Consider the following 21,486-nt stretch of genomic DNA (forward strand, 5'->3'; position numbering starts at 1 on the left):
TGCTCAGCCTGTTATGAACCACAGCATCTGCAGCGCTGTAGCTGGAGGCTACAGAAGCCCACAGGGGACACTTACAGCGGAGTAAAGAGTAGCCAAATAAAATGCCCCTCTCATGCAAAGACATTGTTACACAACTGTTAATTTACTTTACATTAATTTGGCTCCAACGCCCTTGGTGGTGCCACCTGAAGGCTGCAGTGTTCATTACAGGAAGGATTATTTCACTTTTTTGGTAAATAAAGGGCGCAAGAGGAAAAGTAAGGATTTTGAGACACAAGGAGGGACCCACCGTCACCTTAATATACCCAGTGATTTTCATCATTCAAAAACTTAAATATGAAATGTTTCTTGTATTCGTTTGTTTTTCTTCCTTTGGTCTCTGTGATATTTCACGCCGCTCTGGAGCAGGAAAGCATTTGTTGGTCTGTCGGTTTGAAAGCAGTCAGTGAGTCAGTGAGACAGTCAGGTCAGTGAATCATGTGGTCATTCTTCACCCTGCTTCTCTTCCTGCTCTTTCATGTGCGGGTGTCAGACCGTGACACCGACCTCGTCTCACTGGGAGTCGCTGCCTGTTGTGTCACCCTGCTGCACCCTCACTTCCTGTTTGTCGTAGCTGTTGTTTACACCGCAGCCTGCCGGGTTCGTGTGGTCACTCGGCCTACGATTCAAAATCTCAGCTCCTCTTACTTTTATATTTTAAAAAGCTGAGATGTGAAGGAACGAGTGTTGCAACAAGAAAAAAATATTGTTGTGAATTAAAAATTGTAGTTATTAGTGCAAAAACCACGTGTTTGTGCGTGTGTGACAGTGACAAAGAGAGCAGCCAATAACAATGACAGCTGTCATATTTGTCATCATTATCATTGTCCTGACCTCCACCTCATCATAACACCCAGCAGCAGTGGGGGGGTGGGGTGTCTGACATGAGATGGGGTATTTTGGTGTGTAGTGTGATTTAATCCTTGTGTGTGTGTGTGTGTGTGTGTGTGTGTGTGTGTGTGTGTGTGTGTGTGTGTGTGTGTGTGTGTGTGTGTGTGTGTCAAAGCTAAATCTGCTTAGCTGAGCGACAAAACTCACTGTAAACGTTTGAGTCTACCTTATTGTACCATCAGCTTGTCAACTGCACTGCACTCTTGGCACTCAGTTGGTGTGACATAAGAGGATGCTGGTGATTGGGTGAGATGGAGGCAGATCATTGGCTGTGGGGACCGCTAAAGGAAGCTCTTGAAAGAAAAAGAAGGCGGCTCTAATTTAGCAAAAACTGAACTTTGAACAGATGCAAAGTTGTGTACGGGTTATTTATCTTCCAGACTGAACCCGTAGGGACTGAAATCTTTAGGGAGTCTTTACCGCACCCTTCCTCTGAGATTTTATGTCAACAGATAAAGAAAAAGAAGCTGTTCTCCAATAAAAACCAAGTTCTGGATCAGACGAGGACAGCTGACGGGTACCTGCAGCCGGGTGGAGAGGGGTTCTGGGAGTAGCTTAAGAAAAACTTGGGCGTGGGAGGAGTTTAGTGCGACCATGAAACAAAGCTTTCGGTCTGTCTCGAAGTGATTCTGGCGAACCCTAAGGAGGGGGAAGTAGTGCTGTACTCACGAGTGGCAGAAATAAGCTTTATCGAAGAGTAACTGGGCTCTCCCTTAGAGCTAAGGTGAGGATCTCAGTCATTCAGGAGGGACTTGGAGCCGAACTGCTCCTCCTCCACTCCGAAAGGATCCAGAGGTAGTTAAGGCATCTGACTAGGATGCCTCCTGGACACCTCCTGGGTGAGGTGTTTCAAGCATGTCCTGCTGGAAGGAGGCCCAGAGGCAGACCCAGGACACACTGGAGAAGTTATATCTTTGAGCTGGCTTGGGAATGCGTCAGTGCCCCCTCAGATGAGCTGGAAGAGGTGGACAGGGAGTGGAAGGTTCTCTGTTTAGACTGCTGCCACTGCAACCAAACCCAAATAAGCAGCAGAAAATGGATGGATGGATGGATGGATGGATGGAGTCTTCTTCAGTGTTAGAGTAAGCTAACTGTGATGTCTGCATGCAAGTAATTAAGCATTAAATTGAAGTTCATAAAATGAGGGTATTAAATTGTCTTTGATTGGAGGTGCAGCCCAGGATCAACTTTGTGACGTGAATATTTCAGGACTCCTGCTCCTGTGGGAAGCTGCCTGCCTAACTGACTGATTGTCTTTATATTCTGCGTCTGTTTGGCTCGTTGGTGGAGGCGACTGTTAGTCGTGGGAGGACAGCAGTTGAGAGAGACGCAGTGTGTGTTATTAATTACAAGCGAGTGTGCCCAAGCTCGGGTGTATCAGTGTGGGCTTGTGCAGGAAGTGCAGTCATTGCTTTGACACTGTAACCTGCATAAATCAGATTTCTAATCATCATCTATGTGTGTGTGCAGGCACAGGAGTTTGCTTCCAGTCAACTTAGTTTTTGCGTGTGTGTGTGTGTGTGTGTGTGTGTGTGTGTGTGTGTGTGTGTGTGTGTGTGTGTGTGTGTTGGTGTGCGTGTGTGTTGTTAGTTACTGCCCCTGGCTATGAATGCAGGATACCAAACAGAAACAGCGTGTGAGGTCTTCTGTGTGTGGATGAAAAATTCGAAAGGAATACCAGATATTTATCAGAAACTATGGTAAATATGAGCAGCTGTACTGCGTAGCGTGTGTGTGTGTGTGTGTGTGTGTGTGTGTGTGTGTGTGTGTGTGTGTGTCCTCTCCCCCGGACTCATGTGGTTTCTCAGGAAAAACAAGCTGCTGCGCAGAGCCAAGGTTTACATGTGAGTGTTGCTGTGTTTATGTGCTGCAGCAGGTTTATATGTGCTGTGCTGCTCTCAGTCTGATATAATTCTACAGTGTGACGTGTTGTTGTGGTTGTACAGGCAGGTTTTTGCAGGATCATTCTACAGTGCAGACTGCTGGGTTGTTTTTATAAAGGAGTCCAGTCATGTTTGTGGTATTTTATGCATTTAAAACAGAAAGTAGAGAGCTCTAAGCTGTGTGTCAGAGATCGATGTTCCCCATTGGTTCATAAAGTCCCACTGTGACGCCTCGGCTTCAGTGTTTTGGCCGTTACCATGTTGGTTTTTAGAGGCGGCGTGCTCAGTGAGCAGCATCCATAAACAGCATCCACAGACTGGGTGCATCCCACATGCACACCGATCTGTTAATTAGTGCTAAGAAACACACGAATGTGATGCTAGAAATTCACCCACACCTTGGACAGTCTTTATCAAGGAAGTCATATTACTTGTCAGATAATTCAAAATGCACCAACATCACAAACACAGCTGAAAGTTTATCAAAGGTGAAGTTCATCAGACACTTTTAGCCAATAGGCCAGCAGGATGCCTCACTCTGCTGTCTTTTACATTATGCATATGTAACTTCACGGTCCTGAATCTCATACTCGGAAAAATCTATGAAATTCTCTGCGATAGCTTTTTTCTGCAAGTCAAGCTTAACAACACTGGAGAAAAAACGCTGCAGTATTTTTATTTATTCATTTTTTAGTGTCTTAATACTGAACGGCTCACATCCACCAGTATCAGGTCCATCTTATACTTTAACAGGACAAAGTATGCAGAAATACAGCTCAGACCCCCCCCACCACCCACCTCCTCGTCTGTACAGCGGGATTTACCACAAGCCTGCAAACAGCCTCCGTGCACGACTCGCAGAGCCAGGCTGCAGTCAATTATGTTGGAGTCTTTCATGTAATCTGTGCTGTTTGCTGCGCAGGAGGAGACGATGCAAAGACATAATGTTAGATAACAACATTATCTGGGGAGTCCCTGGAGGGAGGGGTGGGAGGAAGAAGTTCTAGGAAGTATTCATAATCACAATATAGGCAAAATCTTAAATGCTCCATAACGAACAAAGTTCCAGCTCACCCCTAAATTCAGATGTATGTATTTTATGTCCGGCCTGTAGTGCTTTTATTCATTTTGATGTCCAACCTTGCTCTGAGCAGTTTCATGCAGGAAATGTTTGTTTTCCAGCGGCGACTTCCCCCGACCAGAAGGAGCGTGCTGCTAATAAACCCTCCAGCTCTGAAGCGTGGGAGAATCATCGGGATTTACATCCTGTCACTGTCGCAGGCGTCAGCCGCTGGTTGTGCATGGAGGCATCCTTCTGTAGTGGCACAGCTGGTGGCGTAGTTCGATAGAAGGAAAATTGTGTAATCGGGTCGTGTTGCTAAGCAAATGCATTTTGGGGAGGCGGCTTTGAACACACGCACAAGATGAGAGCCGTTAACTTCATTATTTTTAAGAGAATGCAGACAAACACACCAGAACAACGCAGATGGATAAATGCAGGAAAATCCTACCAACACATGAATGTTGAAAACTATTTAAAGCAGATGGTTTCCTTCTGATTTCTGCAGTTGTCATTAAAGATGTTAAATGCAAAAACATCCAGTTCAAATATTTCATTTCTTCACTCGCTCAGACACATGTTCCAGTAGAGCTGTGAATTACAAACCAGTTTTTCCCACTTAAGAGTTGGAAGGAGAAATTTCCAGAGGTAGAAGTTTGCAAAGTAGAATCTGGTGCAGATGTGATGGTTTATAATGTCAGGGTCACCGGAAGTTTACTGTCTGACCTCAGTAAAGTGTAGCAGCCTGCCAAAGGAGGCGCGGGGCTCAGCGCACAGCTGGGATATAAATCAAACACACCTCTCCTCACCTACATCTGGCTCATCCTCAGCTGGCTGAGGAGAGCAGAGGAACACCTGTACACCTGCTTATTGGTTGGAGAGCTAACGGGTCAACTTCAGATCTCCTTCGATATGTTAAAGTTTAACATGTTTAATTACAAAGATGCAGAAGAGCAGAAGTATTTTTCTGGCCTTATCTCTAATAAACTTATCAGCAGTTATAGGTGATAACGTTGCAGGTATAAGGTCTCACATCACTCCCCCTGCCTGTGATCTCTCTGTTCCCCAAATATTTCTGCTGATTTTGACCACTTTGAGACGTTTTCTGAAGTAATCGGTCATTTGAAGCCTGCTATGTGCTCCCTAGATGTCCCATCTGTAAAACGAGGTCTTGGACACTGTCGGGCTGGTGTGTTGTCCATTACTAACACCTGTCTCCTGACAGGAACTGCTGAGTTTTAAACATGCCATCATTCTGCCGTCTGTCAAAGAAGCTTTAGGCCGATCCCTAAACTGCCCTTTCTGTCTACGATACTGGAGAAAGTTGTTTTCCACCATCTCCAGGCCCCGATGGAAATAAATACCTGAAACGAATATCAGACAGAAATATTTCAGTCTGGTTTCACAGCACAGAATCAGCACTTTGAAAGGCTTTTGATGATCTTTTAGTAATTGGAGATTCAACCATTTTCATGGTTTCAGCTGCTGCATTCGATACAGTGGATCGTGTTTCCTGGTCGGTACACTGCAGAGATGTGTGTTAGAGGTGTGTGTGTTTCACAGGCAGAGGTTTTTCTGTCACGTTGGGTGGATTTCCATCATCACCTGCTCCACTCTCATGACCTCTTTTCTCTTTCTATGCTCCTGATTTCAATTTTCCAAAAATATGGAATTTAATTTCCTTGTTATGCATCTGACTCACAAATCTGTCACGTAAACGAGAATGAACAGCTTGTAGATGAGAACCGGAAAGAGCGTGTTTGGCGGCGTGGTCCCGCTCCTGAAATTCGATACTTTATCTCCAATTGTTGGTTTTTAAGTCTTTAAATGTGTTAGCGCCTTCTTACCTTTCTGACCTTTTAAAAATGCACATTCCCCAAAGTTCACTGAGGTCAGCTGAGCAGACACTTCTAGTTTCACAGATGAAAACATGGAGGAGATCAGATCTTTGCTGCAGCTTCCCTTAAACTTCAGAACAGTCTGCCCAATTAACACTCGCATCTTTAAATCTTGACATTTCATTTTTCTTTCATTTCTTTTGTTCTGTTCTGCAGCACTTTGGTCAACACTTGTTCTTAAATGTGCTCATAAATAAACTGTCTTGAGTTATTCGGTCATATCCAAACTAGAGATGGACCGATCCGATATTACGTATCGGTATCGGTCCGATACTGACGTAAATTACTGGATCGGATATCGGAGAGAAATAAAAAATGTAATCCGATCCATTAAATATCATAAAGCATCTCACAAAACCTGCGACACGGCGTAACTCGGCTCATAACCGTAGCACGTCGGAGCAGTATGCCTCACCTGATAGAGGGCTGTGTTTATTTGTAGCCTCGCTACCGAACCAGCATTTCATCTCCGATGAAGTTATCCCAGAGAGAAGTAAAGGAAGTGTGTAAGTTCATCTCTGAATGTTTGTGAAGCATTCCCGCGTTAAGCTTAACAACCGATATATGGAGCAAGTACCTCTTCTTGCTGCTACTTCAATTGTGAAACTGCTTAATGATCAGCTGATCGGCTTTTCTGTCGCGAGTCCGTCTCTCTTCTTTGTTTTTGGCCCACTTTGCACCAGAAAGAGGAAACCAGCGGCTGAACAACAGCAGCACGTTTAAGCTTCATAAGCTGTTGTTAGAATTTATTTAATATTACTTTCTAGACCAGGATCCTTTTCTACGTAGCTGACGGCTGGTAACTGTGCAGGGGCGGATCTAGCAAAGTTTAGCCAGGGGGGCCAATAGGGCATGAACAGGGAAAAGGGGGCACAAAGACATACTTTTCTTTCTTATTCTCATTTAAAGTGTCTAGTTTTTAATAAATAATTATCTGAATCTTACACCCCAAGTTTTAATCTTATGTAAAATATATAGAAGTCCATTACTGTATATAGTAACTGTTAAGTCTAATATACCCTATTAAGCTATACTACTTTTTCCTTTGGGAAGATACCATCTGTGCAGTCTGCAATTCTGTTGAAGAAAGATGTTGAATCTATTTAATTATTCTTGAAAAATAATTGATTTCTGTGCATTTTTTTCCCCACACTGCATCAAATTAAAGTTGATTACATCGATTAAGCATCATGAGGTGGAGGGTGGGGGGTGTTTTCCTATTTTTTTTTGCTGGGAGTTTGCAACCCTATTAGTTAGGTTGCTTAATATTTCTGCTAAGTACTCTTTAAAATACCAGAGTAGGAAGGATGGAGTGGGTTTAAGTTTATTAGATTGATCAGTGTTGCTGAACTATGAAATATTTTGGGTGCAGTGTATTTTTTACATACAGGTATAACAGAATAGCTTTAGTGTTGTTGTTTATTGAAACTTGAATATTAACTTATACAAAATGCAGCAATATATTAAAAAAACAGTTTTATTGATTAAAAAACACACTATATCGGATTCATATCGGTATCGGCAGATATCCAAATTTATGATATCGGTATCGGTATCGGACATAAAAAAGTGGTATCGTGCCATCTCTAATCCAAACATGTGGCTTTGTGCATGAAGTGATGCAGATACATGCCAGGAGCTTCGGTGAATGTCCACAAACGTCAGAATGGGGAAAAAATAAGACGTCAGGATCTCTGAGTACTGGCTGATCGTCACTCTTTATAAGAGTGCAGAGCAGAAAAGCATCTCTGCCCATCTCTTAGCGTGCCCTGCACAGGTGGAAGCAGATATATGATGCATAGGCTCACCTGAGCTAAACAAAGCAGTGTGGTCTGATGAGGCTGCACGCCTGTTGTTGACTGTGGCGTACATCAGTGGACCCACCTGCCTTGCGCGTATAGTCAGGACTAGTAGTGGTGTGATGCTTGGTGTTTTTTCTTGCTGCACTTTTGGCTTGTTAATACGAATCAGACACGTTTTCCTTGCCACACACTGGCCTCAGTATTTCAGCTGCAGACATAGTTTAATAACTATGGACGCTACTTTGAGTCAGATGCACAAAGTGAAAGCTGTCTCAAGTTGCTTCGGTGGACTTCAGTGGCAGGCTAGTCGCCGTTTGCGTGGGGACCATCGCTCACATAATCCCAATGTCAAAAATTGCAGTTCCTCTAACGTCCGCTTGAATCTGGCTTCAAACATGAGACTCGGACGTTAAAAAACAGCAGAAATAAACACGTTTACAGCCTGATACACTGCAACATGTTGTGGTGTCTATAGCTAATTTCCGTCTTTATAACAACTTTCAGCTCCGCTAATTTGAGCCACTTAATTAGACTCTGTTCTGACAAATAATATGGCTTCAAAATGACTTGTTGTGAGGGTAATTGCATGCTTATCTAGATGTTATTTAGCAGGTGTCTGTGTCTTTGCAATGCATCGATGCAGTTTGCTAACCAGGCTTGCTGGTGTTCTCCCTTTTCTCCACTCTACCCTCCATCCAAAGACTGTCGCCTCTGTTTTCAGTAAAATCAGGATGAAAACAGCCAACAAGCTAAAGTGGAGTTTGCAAAATGAGATTTCAGAAATCAGTGGGTGACTCCGCTGTGACCACACGTTTCACACAGTCTGTGATCTGAACCGTCAAACTGTCCTGAAGGGAGGACTGATTTGAACGTCCTCACTTTGAAAGAAATGTCCTTTTTCCCAAGGTCTTAAACTCACTTCGGTCCTCATAAAGCTAGCTGTGCAAACACACAGACACACACATTGTCTCCCACACACTCACGCTGTGCTTCTCGCAAACACGCACTGCACACCCACATTCACATATACTGTACACCCACACACACACACATATACACACACACTCACACTGCTGTTGCCATGAGTCACCCTCATGTGACTCTGTGTGTGTGTGTGTGTGTGTGTGTGTGTGTGTGTGTGTGTGTGTGTGTGTGTGTGTGTGTGTGTGCTAGCTTGGCACTGCCCACGTTAGCTTCTGTGCCAGCTTCACGGGTGTCTTAGATTAACACTGAAGAGCCTCTTTGATGATGAAACACACGCCCGTCGCACAGATTGCTCCTCTTTTCTCCTCTCTCTTCGTCTCCTTTATTTATCAATAAGTTGATTGATCTTCTGTGTGTCGCAGCGTTTCTCTTAGCAGTAATCTGCATCAGTCCGTCCGAGACGTCTCTCTGTTGAGCCAGTAAACACTGTGAGCTGCTAGGTGACCACAGTATGATGGTGTAATACATTTTGTCCAGTTTCATCTGGATTAATCCAGTTCATGACAGTTCAGGAAAAGTGGTTTTGTTTTGTCCATTTTTCTGTTTATTCTGCTTTGGTCCAATTGTTCCACGTTGTTTTGATTTGGCCAATTAAAAGTGATTTCAATGTGAGTGTGCAGCTAAATCCATAAAACATGAAAGAGAATCCCAATCAGTCAACACCCAATCATTTGGTGTCAGTGGGGAGAAAGAACTCCCTCTGAATGGGGAGTGGGCCTCTGGCAGAACCAGGCTGAGGAAGAGTAGCGTCTCCTTCAACCAGTTACATGATTACAAAGATGAGACAGAAAAGAAGAGCGTTTTATTTGGTTTTACTCTGGATTAAGTCTTTTTTTTTTTTTCTAGCTTTCCATATGTTGGTCTGAACATCCCATTTGGTTTGATTTGGTCCACTTTATCTGAATCTGTGATTTGTTTAGATTGGGTTGTTCCACTTAGGCCAGATTAGCACCAGCTGCTCTTTTATTCCACTTTTCCGGTTTTAGTCCGTTTTATTCTGGGTTAAGCCAAATTCCTATTGGCTTTGTTTAACTGGTCCGATTCATTCCTTTTGTTTGATTTAGTTCTGTTTAGTCTGGAGCCTGTCAGCTGGATAAGTGGAAGAAGACAGATGGATGGATGGACGGATGGACGGATGGATGGATGGACGGATGGACGGATGGATGGATGGACGGATGGATGGATGGATGGATGGACGGATGGACGGATGGATGGATGGACGGATGGACGGATGGACGGATGGACGGATGGACGGATGGATGGATGGATGGATGGACGGATGGACGGATGGATGGATGGACGGATGGATGGATGGATGGATGGATGGATGGATGGATGGATGGACGGATGGATGGATGGATGGATGGATGGTTTTGTTGGGTTTCTTCAAGCTTAGACCCAGTTAGGTGCAGTTGAACTTTTGTTCCACTGTGTTTGGTTTGTAGTTGTGATTAGGCCATTTAATAAATGTCAGTAACATTCTTTTGTGGTTTGTTTTATTGGAGTTTGCTACAGTTTTGGTCTTTTTCATTCAGTTTGTATTTATCTGACTTAGTCTTGCTGATCCAGCTGATTTACTCTGTTCAAAGGGTTTAATTTGACCCTTTTGATGTGTTTAGTTTGTTTTTATGTAAGGTCCAGTTTTGTGGTTTGATTTTTGGAGGTTGGAGCTGCCGGGCAGGAGGAAAACAGGAAGATCTGAGAGAAGATTCATGGATATAGTGAAAAAGGACCTGCAGAGTGTTGGTGTGATGGAGTGAGATGGAGGCAGAGATTTATCTGATTATGGTCGATTTGAACAAATTCGTTGCAGTCAGGATTAGGCCAGTTTACTCTGGTTTGGTCCAGTTAGTCAGGTTTGACACTCTGGTAAAGTGTGGTTTGTTCTGTTAGTTTGTCCGGTTTAGTCAGTGTGCAGCTATTTTATCTGAATCTATTCATCTTTCTCTTTTCCCTTTCTTCCAGTTTGCTCTTTAACCTCCTTTCCTTAATAATCCTTCCTTTCCCTTCTCTTCCTCCCCACCTCACCATCTGTCCCACAGATTTCCTTTCTTCTTTTCCTTTTCTTTAAGTCCATTCTTCCGCCTTCTTGCCGTCCTGATTCTGTTCTCAGTTGTTTGGATCAAGTTTCCTCCTCCTTCTCTGCATCCCACAGCTTCTCTCCCACCTTCTGTTTCGTTATTTCAGCGTGATTTCACCTGAAATCAGCAGCATCTGCAGATGGATAACCCATCCTCTCGTTCTCCTCATGTTTTTGTCTCTTTCCTCGCAGTGTGGAGGGCGACTCTCAGTGTCCAGAGGCACTCACCTTTTCTGATTCATCCTTTGGCCATCCACCTCCCTTCCATCGCTATAGCAACAGCCCCCTCTCCAGCCCCTGTGACCCCTACGGCTCTCCCTCCTCCAGTGGGCCCCTGGGAGCCTCCCACACACATACACAGGTACCGACCCTAAAACACATGCACCGTCTATCTGCAGCTACTAAAGGTGTCTGAAGTTTATTCTGAAGTTTATGAAAGGAAGTGTCGCCTTCAGCCACATTTTTAAAAATCCTAATCCCCTCTGTGAAGAGCTTGGTGGCCCCGTTCTGCTGTAGTGGGACATTTAAGGTGGAAGGGATCGCTTCAAATGAACACAAAGTTGATCTAAACCAGCAAACATGGTTGAAACAGCAGCGTTATCTCGTGGGTCACCAGGGCAGGGGAACAGATGTTGCTGTATAACAGAGGTCCAGAGACTCAGAGCTCAAACCGTGGATCAAATTATGCCAACGAATAAATGACACACATTGATCTCTTTTTTAATCCAACGTTCGGCTGAGAGCTAATTAAACTAAACTATTTACTTTTTTTTTTGACCAAATTAACAGTCTGACAGTAAAACCTGTATCAGTGGATTATGTGTACTGTCTCCAGCAGGAACACTAAGTCACCCTGAATAAATAAAAGCAGAAGTAAATCAAATCTGATTACATGTCTTCTCATCATGTCCTCTTCCAGGGAAGCTCACCCATCTCGCCCCCCAGCCCAGCGAGTCTCGCCTGGGCTCAGCGCAGCCGACACCAGCCGGCCAGCCTGGCGCTCCGCAAGCAAGAGGAGGAGGAGAGCAAACGCTGCAAGGCTCTATCTGACAGCTATGAGCTCTCTACAGACCTCCAGGACAAGAAGGTACAATGCCACAACAAGTCGGCCTCATAAGTAACACCTCTAAAAACACCACTGGAGCGGTTCCTGTGAGAGGCTTTCCATGTAATCGCCTCCATTACAAAGCAGCCTTTTCAATCACCCGCAGGGTAGAGGACACATCAGGACACCTTTATTTTCTGCATCAGGAAATGCCCTTCCTTTTATCCATGATGCACACAGAGGCAGAGGTACACAGCAACATGGAGCATGGACCAATAAGGAGGTTTACATAGGGAAGAGAAAAATTAGTGAAAGAATATGTATTTACTTTAAAATGAAGCAAAAGTAAAGGTATAGAGTTAAAAATGTTAGCAGCTAAGAAGCAGAGTTGCCTTTGGAGGCACGAGGCGTCATTTAAAAAACCTCCTTATTGGTCCGTGCTCCTTTTGTTTCCACTGCAGTTTAGGAACCGTCAGATGTGCCGAGCGGTGTAATAATTTTCGGTTTACTCACTAAAAACACAAAACTACACACATCGTAATGCGCAACATCACAAAGGTTCGCTGAAAGTTTCTACTGTTTTGTTTTCTGTTTCCTGTAAATGCAAAGATCGTTTCTGCTCTTCCCTCTCTGATTGGTTGCGTGATCGTACGGCCTGATAGGTGGAGATGCTGGAGAGGAAGTACGGGGGCCCGTTTGTGTCCCGGCGGGCAGCGAAGACGATCCAGACGGCGTTCAGGCAGTATCGCATGAACAAGAACTTTGAGAGGCTTCGCAGCTCCGCCTCAGAGAGCAGGATGACCCGCCGCATCATCCTGTCCAACATGAGGATGCAGGTACACACACTCTCACACACACTTGTAAAAAAGCACATAATGAAACACACCAGCTTCTGCTCGCTTTGTTCTAATGATGCGTTGTTTCTTCGGTGGCTGCAGTACTCATTTGATGAGCGTCAACCACAGGGTCAGGGACCACCAGGTCAGCAAGGTTCAGAGGACGCAGGAGATGTGGACGACTCCTTCTCTAAGCAGGTAGAGATGTTTGAGCATCTTCAACAGTCGTCAAAAATATTTAAGGAACACGGTCTGAAGTACACATGTGCAAAACGTGGCCTGGTGGCCAGAACCAGTCTGTGAACGTCTCAACCTGTCCTCCAAAAATCAGTGAAGGCAGCATCGTGTTTCTGGACAAATGAAGTTAGTAAGTGTGTACCCCTGTTTAGTTTGATTCTAGCTCTGCGTGTATGCACAAACTGCCCTTTGGCTAAATGTCCTTGGTGCTGCGTTAGGTCCTGTAATTTGAATGCACAGCATTATTACAATAAATGAATATAATTATAATTAATTCATAAAAGAGTTTGTTAATACATAGTAATTATTATTCCTCAGGCAAAAAAGGATGTGGGGGTATTGTTGTTACCCCACCAAGCTGCAAGGATGGGCGGATGGACGGGCGGGAGCTGCGTGGACAGAGCGTGGGGGCTGCGTGGACAGAGCGTGGGGACATCTAAGATTGTGCGATAACTTGAAAACGAGGCAACGTAGAATCTTCAAATTGATGCCATAGGTGTAGCTACTAAAACTCTTAGACGAGTTCAAATCTTAGTAACCTTGACCTAAAGGTCAGAGTTCAGAGGTCAAATCTTCTGAAAATCTTGTGAATGAAATAACTTGAAAACGAGGTGACGTAGGATTTTGAAATTGATGCCATAGGTGTGTCTGCTTGGAGAAGTTTTAGAGTAAAACACCTTCATGAACCTAAAGAAGTCCAGTTGCTTCTTTTTAAGTCCTCAAAAGGTCTGAGTTATAGCTCAGGACCATCTGACCTTTTAAAAGTAATATGTAAAGTTTCAAAAGTAATCTCAGACTTGCTGCTGATCAATGAAAATAAACTCATTTTGTCATAGTCTGTACATTTTTTAGTTCACACATAATACTATCCAGATTATTAACAATTTGGAAAGTCTTTGAGTCTTTGAGATTCTCCAAAGCTGAAACAAAACTGCTCAGTTTGGTTTATAAAGCTACTAAATCAGAGGTTGCCAGTAAATACAATAGGAATCTGGGGGAAGCTTTATTTTAAGCAGTTAACCTCTAGAAGTGTTTGAATATTCTGAGTTTAAAAGGGAGAAAATCTCTGCTAAATGTTGGAGGGTCTTAAAAGAGTCGCGATTATTGGAAAATTAATTGGCCCAGACAATGATCCCTGTGGAACCCCACAAACAAGCTTTCAACTAGAGGACTGTTAGCAGCTGCTGTCCCAGCTGTCAGGGCAGCAATTAACACTTTAAATGACATTTCAGAGAAACAGTCACTGAAGTGCAGGTTTGAAGTAAATGTTCATTGATTGGGACCAATGGATGCTGAGGAATCTCCATCCTCTGAGACAGGAGATGTGTTTCAAAGTTTTAGAAAATGCTAATAGGCAGACCTTAACATATTTGTATGCGTAGCTGTTTCAAATTAAAAGCCCACTGGATTGTGCAGGAACTGTTACCTTGAGCCTAAAACCGAACAAATAAATATCCGAGTAGGCGAGGCACTCAGTGTGAGGATTGGTGGAGTCATTCTTTTCCTGATAAGCAGAAAAGTAATCATTTTAATCCTTTCCTAACCAGAAATATCTACAATTTTCTGTTTTTGCCCCTTTCCTGTCTCATCTTCCATTTTCTATTTTTGTGCCTCCGAGTACTCATGTCATTTGCAAACATGATTTTATCCTTTTTTATGCAAATGACACACACACAGATGTATATTATATTAAAAACTAACAAAGAAATCAGTCTAACTCAGCTGATATCTTGTTTATCTGTTATAAAGTGCTGGATGTCCCAGAGTTTCCTGAAGCTAAATGAAAATGAATCAGAAGTGATTAGAGCGGATCCCCGGGAGTCTCTTCCCGTCCTGCGGCAGATTCTTGGCCGTCTCTCAGCAAAGGTCAAAAAAACAGAAAGAAACATGAGTGCAGATTTCCACAGCCGTCTTTCTCCTGACAGGAGTTGTGCAGCGATTTTCTTCTTCTGACCTTCTCATCATCAGCTCGGGATATTTTTTCTCTTTATATTTTCTCTGTATTTTTCTGTGTCGTGACGTTACATTCGTGCACTGCAGGTTAAGTCCTTGGCAGACTCCATGGACGACTCCCTCACCTGCCAGTCCGGCCGTGAAGACTCGCAGGAAGCGGGAGGAGATGGAGAGGAGGACGATGATGAGGACGAGGAGGAGGGCGATGAGGAGGAAGAAGAGGAGGAGGAAGAAGGGGAAGAGGACGAGGAGGAAGACGAGGAGGAAGACTACAGACAGTGTGCGTGGCGCAACAGCACGACATCTTCCCGACGTGCTGCGGGCCGGACGGGGGGAGGAGGGGGGAGGGCGGGGGCAGGAGGAGGTGCCTCCATGCACGAGGACAGCACCGCTACCTCCTTCAGTGATGTCACCCTGTACATGGATGAAGGCTGCCTCCCCTCCTCGCCGCTGTCCCGTCCCGCCTCCAGCTCCGATACAGAGTACTGGGGAGGAGGGGGAGGAGGAAGTGCAGGGGGGAGAGAAGACAGCAGGGAGACAGAGGGAGGCAGCAACACCAGCCGGAGGAGCAGCACCCCCTGCACAGAGTGTCGGGGCGAGTACAGAGGCAGGGGTGGAGGAGGAGGACATCTCCCCGTCCTGACCATCGAACCGCCCAGCGACAGCTCAGTGGACATGAGCGACAGGTCAGCAGCACTTAAACGTCTCGTTTCACTTTCTGGATGAACTCGTTGAGAATCTGCATGAAAACAGACTGCAGACGCGAGCATCCTCACCAGGGGGCGCTGTAGAACAAGGTCACATGCACGGTCAAAACACAAAATTCCTGCAGGACGTTTGAAATTAGTCAATACTTCACATGAACACATGAAGTCCATATTTAAAAGATGAGCTTCCAGCTCGTCACTGCTGACCATTAGAAACACTGCAGGAACTTTAATGTATGATTCACCGTCAAGCCTGGAAGCTGCGTTCACCTTTTAAAGGAGGTCTAAATGAAAGTGAGACTTTATTAAAGTGCCTGAACCCTGCTGTGTTTCTAATGAAGTGATTTTACTAATATGTTTATAGTCTCAACCTCTAGTTTTACTTTATATAACAGCACAATGTTCATTTTGTATATCATGGTCCCATTTAGAGACAGATGATAGAGCGGGCCGTCGTTTAGGGCGTGGCTCGCTTGGGACTGACAGGTTTCTATCATATAACCATGCAGTGTCCACAGATTCTCAGGCAAATGCTCATCTGAAAGTTGTGCCTGTATTTTTCCATTAATCCTCCGTCAGTATGATTACCGCTTTGCTCCATTAGAATCAGGTGACTTGAAGATGTGCAGTCGTAATTCATTGTATCGTTCCCATCTTCAGGTCAGAGCGAGGGTCTATCGGACGCCTGGTGTACGAACAGGAGCCGTCAGGAGTCGAGCGGGGAGGAAGTGGGGAGAGGGATAGGAGGGGGGGAGGAGTGGAAGGTGAAAGCGGAGAAGATGAGCGAGGAGGAGGAGGTGGAGGAAGCAGCGAAGCCGAATCTCCGCAGGGAACCATCAAACACAAACCCAACGGTCGCTCGGTCGCCACGGCGCAGGGACAGACTCGCAGCCCCTCCAACGTCCCCCTGCCGATGCCTTCGGCCCGCACCCTGCCCTCGCACCCGCTCCCTCACCCACTCCAGCACCCCCACCCTCACCCCCACCCTCACCCTTCACCCATCCCCCACCTCCCCACCATCCTCGACCACCACCCTCAGTACACCCAGCATCACATGATGCACATGCACCACGGACACGGTGGCAGTCCTTACATGCAGCACGCTCACCACTTCGCCCAGCACCACTACCACCACCTGCACCATCAACACCACCACCTCCCTCACGCTTACCCCGAACCTCCTTCTTCCCCGCTGCCATCTCCCGTACCGCCCCTCACACCTCTCTCCCCCCTGCCGCCGCCGCTGACGCCCTCACCGCTGTCCTCGTCCTCCTCTGCGCTCCAAAGCATGGAGGCGCAGCAGCACCACGCTCACCACCCCCACCTCCACCACCACCACCTGCTCTGCTCTGACGGAGACAACGAGAGCGTCAACTCCACCACCACCAACTCCAACGATGACACAACGGTCAACAACTGCAGCTCCGGCTCCTCGTCCCGCGACAGCCTCCGGGAGCCAATCGGAGGAGCTGCGCTGGGAAAGCAGACCTATCAGAGGGAGAGCCGTCACAGCTGGGACTCGCCTGCGTTCAACAATGATGTGGTGCAGCGGCGGCAGTACCGCATTGGACTCAACTTATTCAACAAGTAAGAACGTCTGCAAACATAATCCAGAAGACTCAGACTCAGAGCAATAATCTGCCTCCTGTGAGTTCAACGAATCCAGACATAAGTCCAGGATCAGTAACACCTGATGTCAGACACAAAAATACAACATGGAGGAAACTGTCTGCTCATACTGCAGCAAACAGAATACCATATGTAACCCAGCCCGAGTGTGCAATCGGGGCTGCTTAGTGTCTTCGTCTGACAACAGTTCAGAGCCTTCTTGGTTGTGTCCTTATTTCTGAGCAGGGGGGTGGAGAGATAAGCACCCACACTGTTAGCAGCAGTGTCATTCAATTCAATTTTATTTCTACAGCGCCAAATCACAACAACAGTCGCCTCAAGGCGCTTTATATTGTACAGTAGGTCCTACAATAATAGATACAGAGAAAAACCCAACAATCATATGACCCCCTATGAGCAAGCACTTTGGTGACAGTGGGAAGGAAAAACTCCCTTTTAACAGGAAGAAACCTCCAACAGAACCAGGCTCAGGGAGGGGCGGGGCCATCTGCTGCGACCGTTTGGGGTGAGAGAAGGAAGACAGGATAAAGACATGCTGTGGAAGAGAGACAGAGTTTAATAACAAGCATGATTCAATGCAGAGAGGTCCATTAACACATAGTGAGCTTGGAACTTCCTCAGAGTGTCTTGAGGAAGTTCTGAGGAAGTTCTGAGGAAGTTAGTGAGTCATGTTGTTAGAATGTTTCATTCAGCATTAATGATGCCTTCGTAGACGTACTGTTGTTGATAACAAGTCAGATGTTAGCTTTAGATGTTAGATCATGTGGCCTCCATGATCCCAAAAACTAACGTAGTTTATTTGATGGCTCTCTTCCACAGAGCGTTGTGCTGTCTCCCTCCCCTGACCCCAGCCGGTCCCTCCCTGAGCCTGGTTCTATCAGAGGTTTCTTCCTGTTAAAAGGGAGTTTTTCCTCCACCAAGTGCTTGCTAAGAGGGGGTCATCTGATTGTTGGGGAGTTGACATTCGGGTAGCTGTAGCTCATCTACTAATCTGAAGGTTGATGGTTCTGCATGCCAAAGTATCCTTGGTCATACTGAACCTGATGCTCTCTGATGTGGTCATCGGATGTCAGATAGATAGAAAGAAAGTGCTTGTATAAATGTGTGTGAATGAGGCATGTTTTATAAAGTGCTCAAATGGAGAATATAAGAACCGGTCCATTTTACCATTTACTTAAAATAGTAAAAGAAAACTCAGGTGTTACATATACTCTATCCACTCACAGATTACTGTGATTATTACCACTGGTGTTTCCCGACTGTGTTATGTCAAAATGGCTACTAAGAAACATCTTAAAGGAGAAAGTGGTAACATTTCTGTTTGTTTTTTCTTTGCATGGTGGATTCTGAACATCTGTGAATGACCGATGGTGGTTTTCAGAAGTGTTCTTGAGCCCAAGCTCTAATTTCCACTACATCATTTTGTCTTTGTAATGCAGTGCTCCCTTAGGGGCTGAAGAGAGCACTGCCATCCAGTGTTGGTTTTTAACCTGGTTCCATGTGTACAGAGAATTCTCTGGACTCTCTGAATGTTTTACTGAAATTAAGTTTCCAAGTTTAGAGTTTTTTTTATGTATCAGAATTTTTAAAAAGCCAAAATATTAGACTTCTCAGCAGCATAGAACAGAGCAGAAATGATAACAGAACAAACCTAAAACAAGACAACCAATAAAAAGAATTTCAGTCCCAGAGCAAACAACTTAAGAGGCCGTGTTTCCTCTGGTCTACAGGAAGCCGGAGAAGGGGATCCAGTACCTGATCGAGAGGGGGTTTGTGTCAGACACGCCAGTGGGCATTGCCCGGTTCATCCTGGAGAGGAAAGGCCTGAGCAGGCAGATGATCGGAGAGTTTCTGGGAAGCCGGCAGCAGTTCAACAAAGACGTCCTTGAGTGAGTGCAAATATTAAAGTCCTTTCAGTGAATGTTTTACTGTGGACAGGTGTCTGCGTTTATGTGGTTACAAGGTAGGCTTATCCTACCTGAGCGATAATTATTGAAAACAGTGAAAGTTTAGCTTTGACTGGGGTGAAAGACATACCTTCACAGGGTGGTGAAGCAGAAAGAAAGCTGCAGTCTATCTAAAGCCAGGGAGGAAAGCTGGCAGTGAATGTGTTTATCATTAACAGCACTCAATCATCAAGACACAGAAAGATCTGACTGTAATTAAAGTTCTGTATCCAGTGACTTAAATCTGTTTTTACAGATCGTTTCAGCTGCAGCTCTCACAGTCTGAGAGAAATGACAGACTGAGAACATGAACAAAGCCTGTAATGCATCACTGTGTTGAATCATATCACAGCGTTTCCTCAGACTCACACCCATCCAATAAATTCATCCATGCGAGGATTTGTATTTTTTATTGATATTTACCGAGACTTTAGATAACCTCTAACTCTTCAGGACCTCCTGCTACCTCGGGGGGATCTTCTGGAAATGCTCACACTGTTTTCCAGAGAACTGGTGGGCACTGGTGGCAGTGGTTTCATATCTTATCTTAAACATACCATGCTCTGGACCGGGTAAGGCCAGCAGTATGAGCGGTGATGTACCTCAGTGAATCATTAACTACCTTCATAGTATTGAAACACAGCCTTAAACCTGAAGGGACCACATTAAACCCCGACTCCTGCTTCACAGTGCAGGCCTCTGAGCTGTCAGGAGTGAAGACCAGGCTTAAGGAATGTGTTTGTGGGTAATGATCAGCGTTTTCTGTCTCTTTCTTTAGCTGTGTCCTGGATGAGATGGATTTCTCAGGGATGGATCTGGACGACGCTCTGAGGAAGTTCCAAGCTCAGATTAAAGTTCAGGGTGAAGCCCAGCGGGTGGAGCGGCTGGTGGAGGCCTTCAGGTATTAAACTGCATCGCGGAGGGTTTGATCAAATATCAAAGAGCTGAGTCGTCTGTGCAGTTTATGATGCTCCCCTTTCTCTCGCTCTGCAGTCAGCGATACTGCGTTTGTAACCCGGTGCTGATCCGGCAGTTCCAGAATCCAGACACCATCTTTATCCTGGCCTTTGCCATCATCCTCCTCAACACAGACATGTACAGCCCCAACGTGAAGCCGGAGAGGAAGATGAAGCTCGAGGACTTCATTAAGAACCTGCGTGGTCCGTATAGCAGCATAATCAGTCTGAAACGATGCAGGGCTGTAAAATGTTAAAATCAGTGTTTGAGTCTGAGAGCAGCAGAAATGCTGCAGGCTGTCGTCATTACTGTAAACACTCATAAACCTGCAACAAAAAAATGGTAAAACTACAGTTTAGAAAAGAGGCTGAAACCTCTTGACCTCCTGGTGTGGACAATGTCCGCTCCGTGTTAAAGGATTTTTTACCCATTTGAAGCATTATTTAACCGTTAGCATGTGGCTAAAACAACTCAGGTGGAGAGAATGTGCAGCTTGCTGTTCATTTTCATCTCATTTAATTGATGAGATCCAGAGTGAAACACTCGGCGCAGCACTGCAGTGTGCTCTGAAGCTAAGAGTGAAACTTTGCTGGTGTTTGTGCTGTTTCTGTCTGTGACTCAGCAATTTAGCCAGAATATTTAACGTTAGATTTCTAGAGAATGACACATTTTTGTCTGACGACAGCTGGAACAAATCTGACTAAGCATGGCACAGACAGTCACTGAGATCACAGTCCCAGACAGCAGCCAGCGATGTGGATGAACTGAGGAAAGGAAAGCACTGGATGATAAAACAGGAGTAAACATTGTGCCTGCACAAAAGATACATGTCAGAATTTGACCTGTGATCCCAACAGGTGTCGATAATGGTCAAGACATTCCCCGGGACCTGCTGGTGGCGATCTATGGAAGAATCCAGAAGTGGGAGCTTAGGACAAACGATGACCACGTGTCCCAGGTCCAGGCGGTGGAGAGGATGGTGGTCGGCAAGAAACCTGTAAGACTCTCGTACACCCCGAGATGAAAATATCTGTTACACTCCACAAAGGTTTCAGGTGCTAAAAGTAAAGTGAGGATGCTTTTAAAAATAGCACCATGATGGGTTTTTATTTATAACTTAACTTTATAGCAACAGCAAAGCTTTTGATTTAGCAGGTGATCCGCCCGCTAAATCCATATCCACGCATTTATCACATCCAGACTGGACTACTGTAACTCCCTCTACTTGGGCCTCCAACACTCTTCTCTTTACCGGCTTCAGTTAGTTCAGAATGCAGCTGCGCGTCTCTTAACAGGTACTAGAATTTATGAACACATCACTCCAATTTTAGCCAACTTACATTGGCTCCCTGTTAAATATCGTATAGATTTTAAAATTCTTTTGTTCACTTTTAAAATTCTAAATAATTTAGCGCCCAGCTATCTTTCCGAACTCCTCCACTTGTACAATCCCAATAGAGCACTTAGAGGTGACCGGGCCTTTGCAACTGTAGCACCTAGACTCTGGAATAACCTCCCTGTTCATATTCGTACCGCGGA

The 21,486-nt window shown here is 45.1% G+C and overlaps 1 protein-coding gene across 1 annotated transcript in view; it reads left to right on the top strand.

Annotated features, from left to right (window-relative positions):
• LOC134618307 (IQ motif and SEC7 domain-containing protein 1-like) overlaps positions 1–21,486 on the top strand; it is a 105,807-nt gene that overhangs the window by 61,929 nt on the left and 22,392 nt on the right. The window contains exons 2-11 of the mRNA XM_063463656.1: positions 10,830–10,998; positions 11,557–11,724; positions 12,345–12,518; positions 12,621–12,716; positions 14,796–15,394; positions 16,076–17,002; positions 18,775–18,933; positions 19,769–19,891; positions 19,984–20,150; positions 20,805–20,944. Of these exons, the coding sequence (XP_063319726.1) occupies positions 10,830–10,998; positions 11,557–11,724; positions 12,345–12,518; positions 12,621–12,716; positions 14,796–15,394; positions 16,076–17,002; positions 18,775–18,933; positions 19,769–19,891; positions 19,984–20,150; positions 20,805–20,944 (2,722 nt within the window). The remainder of the gene's footprint in view (positions 1–10,829; positions 10,999–11,556; positions 11,725–12,344; positions 12,519–12,620; positions 12,717–14,795; positions 15,395–16,075; positions 17,003–18,774; positions 18,934–19,768; positions 19,892–19,983; positions 20,151–20,804; positions 20,945–21,486) is intronic.

This window comes from Pelmatolapia mariae, linkage group LG20 (genome assembly GCF_036321145.2).
Source record: "Pelmatolapia mariae isolate MD_Pm_ZW linkage group LG20, Pm_UMD_F_2, whole genome shotgun sequence".
Lineage (NCBI taxonomy): Eukaryota > Metazoa > Chordata > Actinopteri > Cichliformes > Cichlidae > Pelmatolapia > Pelmatolapia mariae.